General features: G+C 40.0%; 2 protein-coding genes across 3 annotated transcripts; one reads left to right on the plus strand and one right to left on the minus strand.

The window, feature by feature from the left end:
• Positions 1-6: 6 nt before the first annotated feature.
• On the minus strand, positions 7-3,196 carry psmd6 (proteasome 26S subunit, non-ATPase 6). The gene is made up of 8 exons (XM_058068712.1): positions 2,917-3,196; positions 2,379-2,584; positions 1,660-1,805; positions 1,376-1,595; positions 1,185-1,293; positions 937-1,105; positions 275-352; positions 7-196 (listed from the first exon to the last, which is right to left on the minus strand). The coding sequence occupies exons 1-8, from the start codon at positions 3,059-3,061 to the stop codon at positions 100-102; spliced, it is 1,170 nt and encodes a 389-aa protein (XP_057924695.1). The 5' UTR covers positions 3,062-3,196; the 3' UTR covers positions 7-99.
• slc2a9l1 (solute carrier family 2 member 9, like 1) lies at positions 2,923-8,407 on the plus strand. Of its 2 annotated transcripts, none has more exons than XM_058068689.1 (13): positions 2,923-3,209; positions 4,251-4,317; positions 4,662-4,757; positions 4,870-5,030; positions 5,101-5,225; positions 6,235-6,364; positions 6,429-6,577; positions 6,642-6,829; positions 6,904-7,014; positions 7,657-7,758; positions 7,843-7,918; positions 7,990-8,117; positions 8,193-8,407. In XM_058068689.1, the coding sequence occupies exons 2-13, from the start codon at positions 4,294-4,296 to the stop codon at positions 8,376-8,378; spliced, it is 1,476 nt and encodes a 491-aa protein (XP_057924672.1). In that variant the 5' UTR covers positions 2,923-3,209; positions 4,251-4,293; the 3' UTR covers positions 8,379-8,407. The 2 variants fall into 2 exon arrangements, with proteins under 2 accessions (XP_057924672.1, XP_057924681.1); XM_058068698.1 differs by lacking the exon at positions 2,923-3,209 and adding an exon at positions 4,173-4,192 and having other exon boundaries at positions 4,270-4,317.
• Positions 8,408-19,484: the final 11,077 nt, after the last annotated feature.

A 19,484-nucleotide genomic window follows, 5' to 3' on the forward strand; every position in this document is an offset into this window, starting at 1 on the left:
AACGTCAACGGTCAAACATTTTATTATATACACAATTGAATTTGTCTACTACTAAGGTGTAAGAAAACCATAGAAGAATCCACCTTGCTGACATCATGTTTACATGTTGATAACTCTTGACAACTTCTGGACTCTGTTGAGCAGCAGGTCCCCCTTCTTAATGGTCTCCTGGTACTGCCAGTTTTTGCTATCAGGTCTGAAAAAGGAAAAAAAATTACCATTTTATTCTTTGAATTATTGCCAAGCTAAGGTACTAATGTCTGATGAATGTTACCTGTTTGTTTCCACGATCTCGTTCACTTTATCAATTTTACAGTGGAGACGTCCTGCAGCGATGAATCGGGACAGCTCCCTAAGACAAAGTAAATACTTCAATCAGTACACGCCTGTTGGAGAAGGTTGCAAAGATGACCAAAACATCCATCATTTGTGGCGTCCCATTCAGGTACCAACCACAAAGTCAGATTCCCAAGAGCTTGTTTCTCTAGCAAGACCTGGCAGCACTAACTCCTATCTAACACAGCAGCATCATAAACAAGTTGCAATATTTTCAGGGATTGTGTGTGTAATTATAATGTACAAGCGTGTATTATTACTATATCACTGTAGTAAGCAGATCCAATGAAAGTGTAGGCAGGCCAAGGTGTGTATGAGTATTATGTCTTACTTTCCTGTGTCTACTACATTAGCACAAATGCAAATGTTGTCATAGGGGTGCTATTTAATGTCGAGAGGGCTCTAATGTTAAAAACTGTCTTCAGAAGGCTGTAAAGTTTTTCGAAAATACTTTATAAATAATGAATCCTACTTGACAGAAATTCACTTATCGCAGATGGTTCTGGAACCAATTAACTGTGATAAACGAGGGATGACTATACCGCCCAGCAATAGCTATACAGTACATCAGATATACGCTTCATGTGTAGGACAGCTTACTGGTCGATGAACTCTGTGCTGACTCCAAAAGCCTCGGCCATGTATCCCAAAGTGAGAGAGCGGTAGGACTCCAGTAGCTGGCTGTAGGCCTGGATCCTCATCTCTCGTACATAATAGCGGTAGTGGGGGGCAAAGAGCCAGTCCTTCTTCATCTCCTGCTCCACAGTGGCTATGGGAGCAGTGATAACACAGGTGAGCTGAAGCAATATATACTGTGGAGACCATGGAGAGAGTGAAATGAACCTTACCCAGAGACTGGAAGAAGATAGAGTAACGACACTCGTAGAGGGAGAAAAGATACTGACGGACCCCAGGCAGACTGTGCAGCACCTCCAGGATCTCCGCTCCTTTTATTACCTGAAATATGCATTTTTGTCATATGTAGGATACAGTACTAGTTGTATCTTGCCAGCGTAGCCATTGTCTTCTTGTATTGTACCTTTTCCCGAAGGTCAGGCCGTTTGAGGGCGATCATGCACACGTAGACTGTATAGGTGACAAATGTCTTGTAGTCCATGAGCTCGTAGGACGTGAAGGTCGAGACTGTGTCGAGGAAGAGCTCGGCAGCTTGCTTGAAATCCCTGATAGCCACGCAGTAAAGACCCTGGTAGACTTTCAGTCGATTCCTCCTGTCCCAGTCCCCCCCTTCCTCAATGAGACTGCAAGAATAGGGGACATATTCATAAATTATACTACAAAAACCTTTAACAGACGCGTCATTACCTCTTGGCTTTCTCCGAGTTGCGTGTGATGAGGTCACTGTCCATGTAGAACAGGCCGATCCTCAACAGGTAGAAGACGATGTCTAGTCGATGACCCAGAGCCACGGTTTTGTCATAGGTCTTCCTGAACGCCGTTAGAGCGCCCTCCTGTGCAAGCACATGGCATTAGAAGCATACAGTTACCAGATGCCACTTCCTGTCCGCCATTGATTCTGCTCCCCTACAAGGTAAACTGTCTTAAATGGCTTATTTTCTCTGATTATACCTGCTATATTTGGTAGCATAAAAGTGTCTATATGGCTGTTATGTCTAATAATAAGAATTTAAAAAAACGGTTTTCTGTGCCATAACTACAAAATTTTCCATTTAGAAATGAGGAATCCTTATTTGCGGAAATTCACTTATCCCAAACCAATTAAACGCGGTAAACGAGGGAATACTGTACACAAATACTTCTCCTTCATTGACATCGTTCATGTCTGTCTCTCCTGGTCGCCATGCAAACTTCTGATTGGTTGTTTGAACTTGCAGCATTTTTTTCCATGCAGTCGTTTTTGGAGGATTGTGTATTTTTGGCATTTGCAACATTTTTCAGTTGTATTTGATTTTGGATCATTCCGATGTTTGGGACAAACGCCCCTCCCCGTCACCGCTGATCTGTGCTAGTGTACCTAATGTTATGCCCGATGAATGGTCGCTCAGTGTGGATGACTTATTTACCTTATCACCGATCCTGATCAGATATTCAGCCTTGGCCATCATAGCATCTCTGATCTCACTCTCTCCAAGGTTCTTCTCAGCATCCTCCAATACATCATCAAGCCTCTTCAGCTCCTCCTCGTTTGCCTTCTTCATTTTGCTGAGAAGGTCTCCATCCAGTTGCCATTTGAGCTCCTTGCAAAGGCTTTCATAGTAGGGGGCCATGTCTATACAACAAAAATATGCATCACTAAACAATAAATTGGCAAAAGTACACACAATCCACTCCTAATTGTGGTCGAACAAAGACGTAATTTTATTATTTTGTGATTACGTTATAAAATTTCACATTACTTTATATTCCACTCATCATTTAAGCCTATACGGTGTAGTAATTCGTGCTGCTAGCATAAATTAGCAAGCAGTTCTAGCAATTTGACTGTTGTGCCTACGCTTATCGAATCACTTAAGACAACACACAGATACATAATGCTTGTATATCTATGTGCCGCATATTGATTCGTAAATGCTAACATAACGTATTGATATGCTAACTCACTGTTAGCTTTGATAGCGTCCATGAGCTCCGTCTTCACTTTAGCATCTTGTCGGTGACCGTCCATTGTGAGCAAAAACTTTAGCTGTGCTATCCTCAGGTCGGGGTTCTTTGGCAGACCCTCTTCTTCGAGATTCTCTAACGGCATGTTTTCTCAAAAGGTGGCGAAGGAGTGAAGATAAATAAAGCTTCCCGTGAAAGGACAGGTAGCAGAGCTAGCCAACGATGACTACGGGAAACACACGAATGTGTTGCTTCCGCCGGACTGTCTGTCAACGAGGAGGAGAAAAAAAGAGGTATAACCTATGTTACTAACGAGACATTTTTTTGCTTACTTCCCCCTGCTGGCCACAACAGCAAACTACAATCTTTTTTGGCTGAATAGCGTTATTTTACTATGAAGTTCTTTTTAAGGAAGCCAGTTTCAGCCACTGAAAGAAAAGTTATCCGACCGCGGACAACTCATTTGGACATTTGCAAAAGGCAAATATTATACCCACCCACGATTTATCTCATAATTATGACTTTTTATTTGTTTGAATTTGGTGATTTTTGACAAAAAACGTAAGGGGTTAGTATGTCGTTTTTTTGTTTCATTCAACTTGCTTCTAATGCACTTTTCTGGTAAAAAAAAAAAAAAAAAAAACACAAAAAATCTCACACACAGTCAACAGGGGCCCCAGGAGGACCCAAAAAGGGCATAAAATGCCAATGTTCAAGGGCGGTGATTTTTGACAAAAAACGCATGTTGTTTTTTTCAGATTTTTTCAACTTGCTGCTAATACACTTTTCTGGACAAAAAACATGGGAAACCTCACACACACTCAACAGGGGCCCCAGAAGCACCCAAAAATGGCATAAAATGCCAGTGTTTGAATTTGGTGATTTTTGGAAAAAAAACGTAAGGGGTTAGTATGTCGTTTTTTTCAGTTTTTTTTAAAACTTGCTTCTAATGCACTTTTCTGGACAAAAAAAAACACAAAAAACCTCACACACACTCAACAGGGGCCCCAGGAGGACCCAAAAAGGGCATAAAATGCCAATGTTCGAGGGCAGTGATTTTTGACAAAAAATCCTTCCAACCTTCTTGGGTCACAGATTATGAGTGTGATGGAGGTTGTGAGGGAGGACACAAACAAAAAAAACAATTCTTTATTCGCCACTTTTAACAAATAATTTGCGTATGATTTCAGATAATTCTTCTTGCAAGATTGCATCAGAAAACATGCGTGACTCAGGCGGCGTCTGACTGTATTTCTGTTGTTGCTGGTTAGAAAGTGTAAGAAGTTAATGATAAGCAGCCTTAGCCGCGGTGTATTTAACAGTTGTCAATTCAGGTTGTCTGTGTCTCTGAAGAGTTGAGTGCCACTGAAGGACCGCATGGAATCTTTGCTGCAGCAACTGGTAGGCTTTCTCTTAACGTCATTTCACCGAGTTTAACGTTTTATGTCATGTTTTTAATTCATTTAAACTGTGAGACTTGAACTGGAATATAATATGTTTGTGTCCATTGTCAAACCTCAATTTAAAGTTACTTAAAGTTACTGACTTCGGTGAAGATAAGTTGTGTTTTTTTTTTAAACACAGTGACTCCAAAGAATCATTTTTGCTCAGTCATTCCAACTGTCCGTTATCTGAGTTATATTTTAACCATATTATACATATTATATAACACGGTTCTTGGGGAGTAAACCCAATTTGGGGTTTTGAGCTTAATAGATCCAAATAACCAAACTTTTTCATTTCAGACGCGTGGAAATGCTCTTTTTCTCATCTTTATTTTGGGAATTGGAGGAAGCTTTCAGTCCGGATACCACGTCACTGGACTGAGTTCTCCTTCACCGGTGAGAATCATTCTTCCTGCTGCCTTCATGTGTTATCAGTAAAGAGAGGTTTAATGATTTTTGCCTTGATAGAGTTGGATTAGAAATCAAACAAATGGAATTCTCCTTGCAGTTCATACAGCGCTTCATCAACAGCAGCTGGTATGAAAGATACGCTGCACCGCCACCGGGACGCACCGTCACCATCATCTGGTCCGTCATTGTGTCCATGTACGCTGTGGGGGGGCTCTTTGGTGCTGTCAGCGTCAAGTGCTTCTCAGGCCTGCTGGGAAGGTAAGCGTACTTCAGGGCTGTACTATTCAAGTATTATATGTGATTGAGGACATGTTTGTCTCTTTGGCAGAAAAAAAGCAGTGATCTGCAACAGCGTTATTGCCATCGTTGCTGCCGGGATCGTGTTGACAAGTAAATGGGCCAAGTCTTATGAAATGATTATTGTGGCAAGGATGCTGACTGGCTACTCAGCAGGTAAGAGAGCTGACATCTGAGCAGCTTTACATCTCTTTCACAGCAGGATTTTATCAATAACGTAGCTGCAGCATCCACGTCCTTTTGTCTCATATTCTATGAAATTGTATTAGATGACATTTTCAGGAATTATCGAAAATGGGATATGGAAGAACTGATTAGGTTTTAGGGGTGATGCGGATCACTGTCTGGATTTAGGATTCTTAATATTGCAACAGGCGGCACGGCACAGCTAGGAGACCAGTGTTCAATTCCACCCCCGGCCACCTCTGTGTGGAGTTTGCATGTTCTCCCCGTGCATGCGTGGGTTTTCTCCGGGTACTCCGGTTTCCTCCCACATTCCAAAAACATGCTAGGTTAATTGGCGACTCTAAATTGTCCATAGGTATGAATGTGAGTGTGAATGGTTGTTTGTCTATATGTGCCCTGTGATTGCACACCCCGCCTCTAGGTGTGCTAGTAAACATTTAGCTGTTTTCAGGAGTAGACACTTATTGGAACACTTAGCGCTGTCATGTTAGCATGTGAGCATTTTTTACGATTTTCAAGAATATGAACTTAAGCACCCACCCTCGGCCATCTCTGTGTGGAGTTTGCATGTGTTCCAAAAACATGCTAGGTTAATTGGCGACTCCAAATTGTCCATAGGTATGAATGTGAGTGTGAATGGTTGTTTGTCTATATGTGTATATATGTGTATCTTATATAAAAACTTATGCTTATATACTTGCTATGTGTTAGCATTATTAGCATTCTTTAAGCCATTCAAACCCTTCCATGGTAGTTTTCACAGTCAAGGAAATCAAATATATAGATATGTAGGATTAATATTATGGTGTAAATGGCGCAAAAATTAAACACTGTTCATGAAATACTGTAAAATGTTGTGCATTAAACATAATACAGTTTTTAACATTTTGCATGACTTCCTATTGAATTCTCATGAGAACACAGGTATGCATTACAGTACCTTTTGTATTGTCCTTATTAAGACCTTCATGTCTTGCAGGTTTGGGGATGAGCCTGCATCTAATGTACCTTGGTGAGATTTCACCCAGGAAGTTAAGAGGCATTGTCACCATGACGGCAGCGACGTTTGGGTCTCTTGGCAAACTATCGGCACAGTTTCTTGGACTCAGGTATTTTTATTCAAACAGATGAACAAACAAATTCTACTGCGACATTTGGTTCCTTTCCTCGTAGTGAGCTCCTTGGACGTGAGGAACTATGGAACATCATCCTCTGTTTCCCTGCATGTCTTTCGGTGGTCCAGGTCATGGTGTTGCCTCTTCTTCCTGACGCTCCCAGATATCTATTCATCGAGAAAGGAGAGGAGAAAGCCTGCAAAAAAGGTGGCCGCCCCTAATACACACATATCGTACACATCAGTCTATGAACCGAGTCTCGACTTTGTAGCGCTCCAGAGTCTGTGGGGCCAAGGTGATTACACGCAGGAGATGGAGGAGATGTTGGCCGAGCAGGCGGCGATTGAGTCGGCTCGTCCAAAGAGTCCTCTGCTGCTCATGCGGGATCGAACAGTCCGATGGCAGCTCATCACCATGTCTATCATCTACATCTGTAACCAGTTATCAGGCATGTCCATGGTGAGAATGTCCTTTAGGTCAGAGATTGAGAATAGGACCAACAAACAATGAAGACCTCTCTTCTTTATGCTTAGATCAGCACTTTTGCTTTCGACATCTTTTGGAGAGCAGGAATCCCGAAGGATCAAATCCGCTACATCACTCTTGGGCTCGGAGTAACGGAAATCATTACATCGATATCCTGTGTGAGTACTTCTTCTTTTTTGAATGAACGAATACTTTTCTCATAATGCATTGCATCGTCGCAACGTATTCATCAGAGCTGCAATGACGTCAGCCTCTCTCCGTCTGATGGACAGAATCAGCATCCATTCATTTTCTATGCTGCAATAAAATGCTTTTCCTCAAATTATGGGAAAACTTTAAAATGTTTTTTTTAGTATTTTGAAGTCATATTTGTACATGTTTGTGTATTTATTAAGTGTACCTTATAAGTGTTAACTCCTGAACGGTAGGTCCTATCAACTTGGAACAAATTTCTGCTTGCCATAAATCGGCCACAAGCTTTCCAACGATACTAACCATGACTAAAACTTCCGCTTCCCAAGATTTCTTTTTCAATTTCTTTCTACATTTTTCCTACTTCCCGATATCATAGAAAGGTATGAGTGGCAAGCTTGTGGTGATAGGAGTTGGTTACAAATTGATAGCATCAAGACATTTTGTTTTTTTCGAATTCAGCGTTGTGATTGGACAAGCGTTTTTTGTGATTAACTCCCGAACGACTTGGAACCAATTTCTGCTGGCCATAATCTGGCCATGAGAGTTGCAACCATACCACCCACGACGTTCTGCTTCCTTAACATCTTTACCGTTCTTTCCCTCAGGGTTTGCTGATAGAGCATGCAGGGAGGAGGCCTCTGTTCTGGGGGGGTTATGGCATCATGTCTGCGTGCTGGGTTTTTGTTACCGTCATGCTCAACCTCAAGGTAAAAAATGTCCATGGCTGATTATGTTCGGTCAAATCAACTGATCCAAGTACAGAATACAGATGTTACTATTTGGTACTGCAGGACTGTAGCTCTTGGTCTCCATACGTTACTGCTGGTTTGATCGTCCTCTTCATTGTCTTCTTCTGTGGAGGGCCTGGTACGTTCCTAGCATGAATAGAATGTCTAACATGCCACATAAGTATCAAATGACTTGTGCTTTATGCAAAGGGGGAGCGTCAGGTACTCTGAACAATGAGATCTTCATCCAGTCCAATCGAGTGGCTGCTTTTGTTCTCGTCGGGATCCAGCGTTGGTCCGTACAAGCCGTGCTGGGTCTTGTCTTTCCATTTCTTATTGTAAGTACACCCAATAGAACTGTGCAATGACACCATAACCAATGCAATGACGCTGTTATGGTTCTCCCATTTCAGGATGCGCTTGACACGTACTGCTTCGTCATCTTTGCCTGCATGTGCATGCTGGGTTGTCTTTCCATGTTCTTTTTCTTGCCTGAGACAAAAGGGAAGACGCTGCTGGAGATCGCAGATGAATTCAAAGCCATCACTGTCTGTGGGAAATCTTTTCTAGATGACAGCAGAATGGCGACTAGATTATAGGATGTGCTGCGTCTACAATGTGTGACCTGATGGGATATTTATACTATTTGAACATAATATTGCAAATAAGCCAATAAAGAGGCCTGAAAAAAAAACCCAAAATGGCATAAAATGCCAGTGTTTGAATTTGGTGATTTTGACAAAAAACGTAAAATCAGTTCAAAAGTAATCTGATTACAAAAGTAATCTGATTACAAAAGTTATTTGATTACTTTTGTAATCGGAGTACAATAGTAATCTTTTGTAATCAGATTACTTTTGTAATCAGATTACTTTTGTAATCTGAAGCACCCAAAAATGGCATAAAATGCCAGTGTTTGAATTTGATGATTTTGACAAAAAACGTGAGGGGTTAGTATGTCGTTTTTTTCAGTTTTTTCAACTTGCTGCTAATGCACTTTTCTGGTCAAAAAAAACACTGGAAACCTCACACACACGCATTAGGGGCACCAGAAGCACCCAAAAATGGTATAAAATGCCAGTGTTTGAATTTGGTGATTTTGGAAAAAAAACGTAAGGGGTTAGTATGTTGGTTTTTTCAGTTTTTTCAACTTGCTGCTAATGCACTTTTCTGGTCAAAAAAACACTGGAAACCTCACACACACGCATTCGGGGGCCTGCGAAGCACCCAAAAATGGCATAAAATGCCAGTGTTTGAATTTGGTTATTTTGACAAAAAACGTAAGGGGTTAGTGTGTCGTTTTTTTCAGTTTTTTCAACTTGCTGCTAATGCACTTTTCTGGTCAAAAAAACATGGGAAACCTCACACACACGCATTAGGGGCCTGCGAAGCACCCAAAAATGGCATAAAATGCCAGTGTTTGAATTTGATGATTTTGACAAAAAACGTGAGGGGTTAGTATGTCGTTTTTTTCAGTTTTTTCAACTTGCTGCTAATGCACTTTTCTGGTCAAAAAAAACACTGGAAACCTCACACACACGCATTAGGGGCACCAGAAGCACCCAAAAATGGTATAAAATGCCAGTGTTTGAATTTGGTGATTTTGGAAAAAAAACGTAAGGGGTTAGTATGTTGGTTTTTTCAGTTTTTTCAACTTGCTGCTAATGCACTTTTCTGGTCAAAAAAACACTGGAAACCTCACACACACGCATTCGGGGGCCTGCGAAGCACCCAAAAATGGCATAAAATGCCAGTGTTTGAATTTGGTTATTTTGACAAAAAACGTAAGGGGTTAGTGTGTCGTTTTTTTCAGTTTTTTCAACTTGCTGCTAATGCACTTTTCTGGTCAAAAAAACATGGGAAACCTCACACACACGCATTAGGGGCCTGCGAAGCACCCAAAAATGGCATAAAATGCCAGTGTTTGAATTTGATGATTTTGACAAAAAACGTAAGGGGTTAGTATGTCGTTTTTTTCAGTTTTTCAACTTGCTGCTAATGCACTTTTCTGGTCAAAAAAACACGGGAAACCTCACACACACTAAACAGGGGCCCCAGAAGCACCCAAAAATGGCATAAAATGCCAGTGTTTGAATATGGTGATTTTGACAAAAAACGTAAGGGGTTAGTATGTCGTTTTTTTCAGTTTTTTCAACTTGCTGCTAATGCACTTTTCTGGTCAAAAAAACATGGGAAACCTCACACACACGCATTAGGGGCCCCAGAAGCACCCAAAAATGGTATAAAATGCCAGTGTTTGAATTTGGTGATTTAAAAAAAAAAAACGTAAGGGGTTAGTATGTCGTTTTTTCAGTTATTTCAACTTGCTGCTAATGCACTTTTCTGGTCAAAAAAACACGGGGAACCTCACACACACGCATTAGGGGCCTGCGAAGCACCCAAAAATGGCATAAAATGCCAGTGTTTGAATTTGATGATTTTGACAAAAAACGTAAGGGTTAGTATGTCGTTTTTTTCAGTTTTTCAACTTGCTGCTAATGCACTTTTCTGGTCAAAAAAACACGGGAAACCTCACACACACGCATTCGGGGCCTGCAAAGCACCCAAAAATTGCATAAAATGCCAGTGTTTGAATTTGGTGATTTTGACAAAAAACGTAAGGGGTTAGTATGTCGTTTTTTTCAGTTTTTTCAACTTGCTGCTAATGCACTTTTCTGGTCAAAAAAACATGGGAAACCTCACACACACGCATTAGGGGCCCCAGAAGCACCCAAAAATGGTATAAAATGCTAGTGTTTGAATTTGGTGATTTTGAAAAAAAAACGTAAGGGGTTAGTATGTCGTTTTTTTCAGTTTTTTCAACTTGCTGCTAATGCACTTTTCTGGTCAAAAAAACACGGGGAACCTCACACACACGCATTAGGGGCCTGCGAAGCACCCAAAAATGGCATAAAATGCCAGTGTTTGAATTTGATGATTTTGACAAAAAACGTAAGGGGTTAGTATGTCGTTTTTTTCAGTTTTTCAACTTGCTGCTAATGCACTTTTCTGGTAAAAAAAAACACTGGAAACCTCACACACACGCATTCGGGGCCTGCAAAGCACCCAAAAATGGCATAAAATGCCAGTGTTTGAATTTGGTGATTTTGACAAAAAACGTAAGGGGTTAGTATGTCGTTTTTTTCAGCTTTTTCAACTCGCTGCTAATGCACTTTTCTGGTCAAAAAAACACGGGGAACCTCACACACACGCATTAGGGGCCTGCGAAGCACCCAAAAATGGCATAAAATGCCAGTGTTTGAATTTGATGATTTTGACAAAAAACGTAAGGGTTAGTATGTCGTTTTTTTCAGTTTTTCAACTTGCTGCTAATGCACTTTTCTGGTCAAAAAAACACGGGAAACCTCACACACACGCATTAGGGGCCTGCGAAGCACCCAAAAATGGTATAAAATGCCAGTGTTTGAATTTGGTGATTTTGAAAAAAAACGTAAGGGGTTAGTATGTTGTTTTTTTCAGTTTTTTCAATTTGCTGCTAATGCACTTTTCTGGTAAAAAAAACACTGGAAACCTCACACACACGCATTCGGGGCCTGCAAAGCACCCAAAAATTGCATAAAATGCCAGTGTTTGAATTTGGTGATTTTGACAAAAAACGTAAGGGGTTAGTATGTCGTTTTTTTCAGTTTTTTCAACTCGCTGCTAATGCACTTTTCTGGTAAAAAAAAAAAACACGGGAAACCTCACACACACTAAACAGGGGGCCCCAGAAGCACCCAAAAATGGCATGAAATGCCAGTGTTTGAATTTGGTGATTTTGACAAAAAACGTAAGGGGTTAGTATGTCGTTTTTTTCAGTTATTTCAACTTGCTGCTAATGCACTTTTCTGGTCAAAAAACATTGGAAACCTCACACACACGCATTAGGGGCCTGCAAAGCACCCAAAAATGGCATAAAATGCCAGTGTTTGAATTTGGTGATTTTGACAAAAAACGTAAGGGGTTAGTATGTCGTTTTTTTCAGTTTTTTCAACTTGCTGCTAATGCACTTTTCTGGTCAAAAAAACACGGGAAACCTCACACACACTAAACAGGGGCCCCAGAAGCACCCAAAAATGGTATGAAATGCCAGTGTTTGAATTTGGTGATTTAAAAAAAAAAAAAACGTAAGGGGTTAGTATGTCGTTTTTTTCAGTTTTTTTAACTTGCTGCTAATGCACATTTCTGGTCAAAAAAACACGGGAAACCTCACACACACTAAACAGGGGCCCCAGAAGCACCCAAAAATGGCATAAAATGCCAGTGTTTGAATTTGATGATTTTGACAAAAAACGTAAGGGGTTAGTATGTCGTTTTTTTCAGTTTTTTCAACTTGCTGCTAATGCACTTTTCTGGTCAAAAAAACACGGGAAACCTCACACACACTAAACAGGGGCCCCAGAAGCACCCAAAAATGGCATAAAATGCCAGTGTTTGAATTTGGTGATTTTGACAAAAAACGTAAGGGGTTAGTATGTCGTTTTTTTCAGTTTTTTCAACTTGCTGCTAATGCACTTTTCTGGTCAAAAAAACATGGGAAACCTCACACACACGCATTAGGGGCCCCAGAAGCACCCAAAAATGGTATAAAATGCCAGTGTTTGAATTTGGTGATTTTGAAAAAAAAACGTAAGGGGTTAGTATGTCGTTTTTTTCAGTTTTTTCAACTTGCTGCTAATGCACTTTTCTGGTCAAAAAACACGAGAAACCTCACACACACGCATTAGGGGCACCAGAAGCACCCAAAAATGGTATGAAATGCCAGTGTTTGAATTTGATGATTTTGACAAAAAACGTAAGGGGTTATGTCGTTTTTTTCAGTTTTTTTAACTTGCTGCTAATGCACTTTTCTGGTGAAAAAAACACGGGAAACCTTACACACACTAAACAGGGGCCCCAGAAGCACCCAAAAATGGCATAAAATGCCAGTGTTTGAATTTGATGATTTTGACAAAAAACGTAAGGGGTTAGTATGTCGTTTTTTTCAGCTTTTTCAACTCGCTGCTAATGCACTTTTCTGGTCAAAAAAACACGGGGAACCTCACACACACGCATTAGGGGCCTGCGAAGCACCCAAAAATGGCATAAAATGCCAGTGTTTGAATTTGATGATTTTGACAAAAAACGTAAGGGTTAGTATGTCGTTTTTTTCAGTTTTTCAACTTGCTGCTAATGCACTTTTCTGGTCAAAAAAACACGGGAAACCTCACACACACGCATTAGGGGCCTGCGAAGCACCCAAAAATGGTATAAAATGCCAGTGTTTGAATTTGGTGATTTTGAAAAAAAACGTAAGGGGTTAGTATGTTGTTTTTTTCAGTTTTTTCAATTTGCTGCTAATGCACTTTTCTGGTAAAAAAAACACTGGAAACCTCACACACACGCATTCGGGGCCTGCAAAGCACCCAAAAATTGCATAAAATGCCAGTGTTTGAATTTGGTGATTTTGACAAAAAACGTAAGGGGTTAGTATGTCGTTTTTTTCAGTTTTTTCAACTCGCTGCTAATGCACTTTTCTGGTAAAAAAAAAAAACACGGGAAACCTCACACACACTAAACAGGGGGCCCCAGAAGCACCCAAAAATGGCATGAAATGCCAGTGTTTGAATTTGGTGATTTTGACAAAAAACGTAAGGGGTTAGTATGTCGTTTTTTTCAGTTATTTCAACTTGCTGCTAATGCACTTTTCTGGTCAAAAAACATTGGAAACCTCACACACACGCATTAGGGGCCTGCAAAGCACCCAAAAATGGCATAAAATGCCAGTGTTTGAATTTGGTGATTTTGACAAAAAACGTAAGGGGTTAGTATGTCGTTTTTTTCAGTTTTTTCAACTTGCTGCTAATGCACTTTTCTGGTCAAAAAAACACGGGAAACCTCACACACACTAAACAGGGGCCCCAGAAGCACCCAAAAATGGTATGAAATGCCAGTGTTTGAATTTGGTGATTTAAAAAAAAAAAAAACGTAAGGGGTTAGTATGTCGTTTTTTTCAGTTTTTTTAACTTGCTGCTAATGCACATTTCTGGTCAAAAAAACACGGGAAACCTCACACACACTAAACAGGGGCCCCAGAAGCACCCAAAAATGGCATAAAATGCCAGTGTTTGAATTTGATGATTTTGACAAAAAACGTAAGGGGTTAGTATGTCGTTTTTTTCAGTTTTTTCAACTTGCTGCTAATGCACTTTTCTGGTCAAAAAAACACGGGAAACCTCACACACACTAAACAGGGGCCCCAGAAGCACCCAAAAATGGCATAAAATGCCAGTGTTTGAATTTGGTGATTTTGACAAAAAACGTAAGGGGTTAGTATGTCGTTTTTTTCAGTTTTTTCAACTTGCTGCTAATGCACTTTTCTGGTCAAAAAAACATGGGAAACCTCACACACACGCATTAGGGGCCCCAGAAGCACCCAAAAATGGTATAAAATGCCAGTGTTTGAATTTGGTGATTTTGAAAAAAAAACGTAAGGGGTTAGTATGTCGTTTTTTTCAGTTTTTTCAACTTGCTGCTAATGCACTTTTCTGGTCAAAAAACACGAGAAACCTCACACACACGCATTAGGGGCACCAGAAGCACCCAAAAATGGTATGAAATGCCAGTGTTTGAATTTGATGATTTTGACAAAAAACGTAAGGGGTTATGTCGTTTTTTTCAGTTTTTTTAACTTGCTGCTAATGCACTTTTCTGGTGAAAAAAACACGGGAAACCTTACACACACTAAACAGGGGCCCCAGAAGCACCCAAAAATGGCATAAAATGCCAGTGTTTGAGGGTGCTGATTTTTGACAAAAATCATAGGGCTGTCAAGGCGTAATTAACGTATGAGGTACAGGAGGTGTCTCACATTACCACAGCTTGCCCTACAGGAGTTCCCCACTAGATGGTGATGTTTTTCATCTTTTGTCCACATGAGCGAGTCTTTCAGGTGAGAAAAGAATCTCCAGTCGACAAAAAAAAAAAATCTTTCTTCTCCTATTTAGGACCAATTTCCTCAGCACATTTCTGCTTTGCCTGTTCAACTCTGCCTAGCAACAAGTAGTCACACAAGCGTGTGATTTGACCACGAAGAAGGCATTTTAAAATATTGAAGCCATGAAATCTTATCAGTTATTTTAATTTTCCTATTTACCTAATTTTAATCTCAAATCCGCACAATGACTTGTTAATAAATCATATAAACAACTCCTTGCTTATTTGCCAGCAGCTAAGCAGCAGAAGGGTCTTTATTAGCAAGTCGATAATTACACTGGCAACAGTTCAGCTCTCTGTGGATGCACATTATGATTGACAGCATCATAACAGGTTGAATCTTACACCAGCGTCCTTCTGGAGGAGGATTAACGGGAGGATTAAGTGAAAATGGTTACTGTTGCAAACCTGGCTCCCTGACGGACAATCTGTTGTGTTTTATTATTGCCAGAAGTCAAGTCAAAGCAATATGTTGATTACTTTGCTTGTAGTTTGGTGTAGAAAGTTGCTTCATCCGTATATTAAAAAGTGCAAAATATCCATAAATATCCATCTATCCAACCTGCGGTCATGCAAAGTCGTAATGTGTGCATTGAGCACATTCAGTGAGTTTCATGTGAAGACAATTAGAGCAGAAATTCCACTTGATGAAATTGCGCATTGTGTCCTGAGATTATCTACTTTGTTTAAGTGGAAGAGAATGAGCAGCAGATGCCAGGGGAATTAACTCCCCCGCTAACACTGTGCTTGTTTTCTTCTGAAATGATTTGTGTTCCATAAAAAAAGTTAAAATATAATTATGTAAATATAAGTACAGTTGTCTCTTGAAACGTCACGGTTCAAATTTCACAGTTTAGAATTTTTTTTGGATATATAATCAGTAAATCGTACTGTTTCGTGGTTGAATATATAAAGTATGCTAGCAAGTGTGGCTGAACATTGGTATCACCTCACTCTCTTCGCCTCAAGAGCTGCCGTGAGTGGTCAGTTGACAGTCTGGTCTTCTCCCAAGGTCCTGTGTTCGAACCCTGTGGTCAGCAGGAAGCAGGTGGGTTACAAATACAGCTCTCACTGTGGTTTGCTGGAGTCCCAAAGTGTTACAGATGGCTTTTCCATCTCAATTTCATTCATTCATTTTCTACCGCTTAGCCTCACGACGGTCGCGGCGGGTGCTGGAACCTATCCCAGCTGTCTTCAGGTGAGAGGCCTGGATTGGTCGCCAGCCAATCACAGGGCACATATAGACAAACAACCATTCACACTCACATTCATACCTATGGACAATTTGGAGTCGCCAATTAACCTAGCATGTTTTTGGAATGTGGGAGGAAACCGGAGTACCCGGAGAAAACCCATGCATGCACGGGGAGAACATGCAAACTCCACACAGAGATGGCCGAGGGTGGAATTGAACTCGGGTATAATAGCTGTGACGCCTGCAATGCTAACCACTCGTCCGTCGTGCAGCCCATCTCAATTTTATTAGCAAAAAATTGATAAAAAGTTGATATTCCAACTTACTACATAGAGTACACTTAAGGAGGTATGATAGTAACAAATAGAAAGAAGGCCGTCTTGTACGAAGTACTGCAAACTGCAGTGATTTAATACAGGTGGCACACAGATGGGACACCTCCCCGGCCCGGTACTGAGCTTTTTAATGACTCACAGTGTGAGAAGGGGCGTTTGTGTCATGAACCAGATGGAGCCCTGGAGCAAAGCAACTTTGAGGTACCCATCATGCAATTCTCCATGAAGACAACATGCCCAGTGGGCTGAGGAAACACCTGGTAAAACGGGGGTCTGCACAACGTGGCAGAAATAAGGTAAATAAAGGTATTGTAAGATATTTACATGGATTCAGGGTGTGTAGCGTGGCTCCATTATCAGGAGACAAAGCTTTCAATGAGATTCATTGGAGGCGTGAAGCTGTGTGGGAGAAGGTGTTAGCTGGTCACAGTTGGGGCTGCCGGGAGGGCAAAGGTCAAGCTTTTCGGATTATTGGGTTAAGTCAAGATTGACGAGTCGAATCCTGAGCTTGGCTACTTATCCAAATATGATGAGGAATACTTTTGTTATCTATATTTTTTATTCATCAATTTACTAAGCCTGCAATGTTTTTTTGTGTAGCAATGTAGTTGATGACCAGCAGGGGCGCCACAGGGAAGGGAAACATGCCTACTTCATTAGTTCCTGAGTAACCACTCTAAATCAATGTGCCCTAGTTCCTCATTAGTTGTTTATTAGTTATCCATTAGTTATCTACTCTACTCATTTGTTCATTGATTCCTCAGTAACTACTCTACTCATTAGTTCATTGATTCCTCAGTAACCACTCTACTCATTTGTTCTTCATTGATTCCTCAGTAACTACTCGACTCATTAGTTCATTGATTCCTCAGTAACTACTCTACTCATTCGTTCTTCATTGATTCCTCAGTAACTACTCATTATTCTTCATTGATTCCTCAGTAACTACTCTACTCATTAGTTCTTCATTGATTCCTTGGTAACTACTCTACTCATTAGTTCTTCATTGATTCCTTGGTAACTACTCATTAGTTCTTCATTGATTCCTTGGTAACCACTCTACTCAGTAGTTTATTGATTCCTTGGTAAACACTCTACTCAGTGGTTGCTCATTATTTCATTAGTTCCTCAGTAACTACTCTACTCCTCTCCTAATTCGTTCTTCATTAATTCAGCAGCCCAATAACTACTCTACTAATTAGTTTGTCATTAGTTCCTCAGTAACTACTCGACCCATTTGTTCTTCATTAATTCCACGGTAACTACTCATTAGTTCCTGATTAGTTCTTTCTTATTTCCTCAGTAACTACTATTAGTAACTATTAGTTCCTCATGAGTTCACTAGTTCCCCAGTAACTACTCTGCTCATTAGTTCTTCATCAATTCCTTGGTAACTACTCTACTCATTAGTTCCTCATTAGTTCTTTATTAGCTTCCCATATGTATGTTAATTCCTTAGTAACTACTCATTAGTTCCTCATTAGTTCTTCAGTAACTACTCATTAGTTCGTTAGATCCTGAGTTCCTCTCTAACTCCTCTAAAGCTACGTGCCTTAAGTTTTTCAGTAACTACTCTTGTCATTAGTTCGGTATTTCCACAATAACTACTCTACTCAATGGTTCCTCATTAGTGCTTCATTGGTTCCTTGGTAACTACTCTAAATGTATGTGCCTTAGTTCCTCAATAACTACTCTGCTCATTCGTTTCTCATGAGGTCTTCATTATTTCCTCAGTAACTACTCAGAATTTCTGTCCCTTAGTCATGAGTTCTTCAATAACTACTGTATTTTGGAGTACCTTATTGTAAATAAAGACCTTTAAGTCATCCATGCTGTTGTTGGTGAATAGAATTATTTCAACTCTAAATCTGAGCTTTTGATTTGTGTTGACATTAAAACTAAATAACTGTTAACAGGAGCATTAACACTCTCTGTAAGATCTGTAAGATATTGTTGATACCATTTCATGGCAAGTTATTTTCTTGGCTTAGCATTGTCACCTGATTGTTTCTTGTTGTTTCTGCAGGGCGCTCTCCATCCAGACTTAATGAGAGGATGTTCTCCAGACGCTGTCTACTCCGTCAGGCTTTGTTAACAACTAAGTGCGGCAAATGGAATTACATGGAAGATAACTGTGGAAGGAAAATATAGACATCATAGAAATGAGCCAAAATTGCTTGGAGGTCCAGTATTGTCACATGAACATTTTCTGGCTTTGTCTTTTTAAAACTGTGTCCAAATAAAGCAAACACTTTGTCTAAATATAATAACAAATGAACAATGAAACCACACAATAAAGTTGTTCATTCATGTGAAACATCTGACAAAAGTGAGAGCACTCATCACATTTCAGCAACATCTTCTTAAACGGTCCTTGACATGATTTATCAACTTTACATAAATATGTTATATATTGTTTGTAATTATGCTCTACATTTTTTAAAGCAAACAATACATTTGGAAAAATTACATTTATCGGTCGTGGCACCACCCTTGCTGTTCAGTCTCATTTAACGTATTTATAGCAAAGATTTGAGTGAAGTGTCAATAGTTTATATATAGTATACATAGTATAGTATACATAGTATCTATGTACATAGTTTTTTAAGGACAAAAGAAGGGAGAAACATTTGGAAGTCTCATCATACAAATAACATTAAACTCATCATACAGCAACTTAACGCTCAAGAGACACCTAAGAAATATACTTTACAAGTACCAATATGTGTTTAAAGTATGGTGCTGCAATGCTGTTGCTCTCCACCAGAGAGGGGCAGAGGACACGGAGCTCAGAGGGAGGCTGATGTCATTGCAGCGCCCCAATTAATGTTTTTTTTTTTTTTTTTTAAAGAAAAGTACATGTTGCTTTGTGGTAAATTTAGCGTTGTTAGTAAAGTGTTCTTAGTAAGTGAGTGACTCCATGAGTGAGACTTCTATTATTATACTGTTAGATATAATAATTAAGGATATAATATCGGTTGATATTGGAATCGGATTTTCTATACAACACATATAGTCCATCACAGAAGATGTCATGTTTCACACATATTATATCATATCGACATATCGTTTTGTGACAAAAAAGCCCATATCAGACAAGCTTGCTGTGACGGCACTGATTGCTTGTGATTGGCTCCTGCCAAAAAAAGCTATCGTTTCCTCACTACCTTGTGAATAGCACAGCAATTGAGTAAAGGAGA

This window comes from Doryrhamphus excisus, chromosome 1 (assembly GCF_030265055.1).
Source record: "Doryrhamphus excisus isolate RoL2022-K1 chromosome 1, RoL_Dexc_1.0, whole genome shotgun sequence".
Lineage (NCBI taxonomy): Eukaryota > Metazoa > Chordata > Actinopteri > Syngnathiformes > Syngnathidae > Doryrhamphus > Doryrhamphus excisus.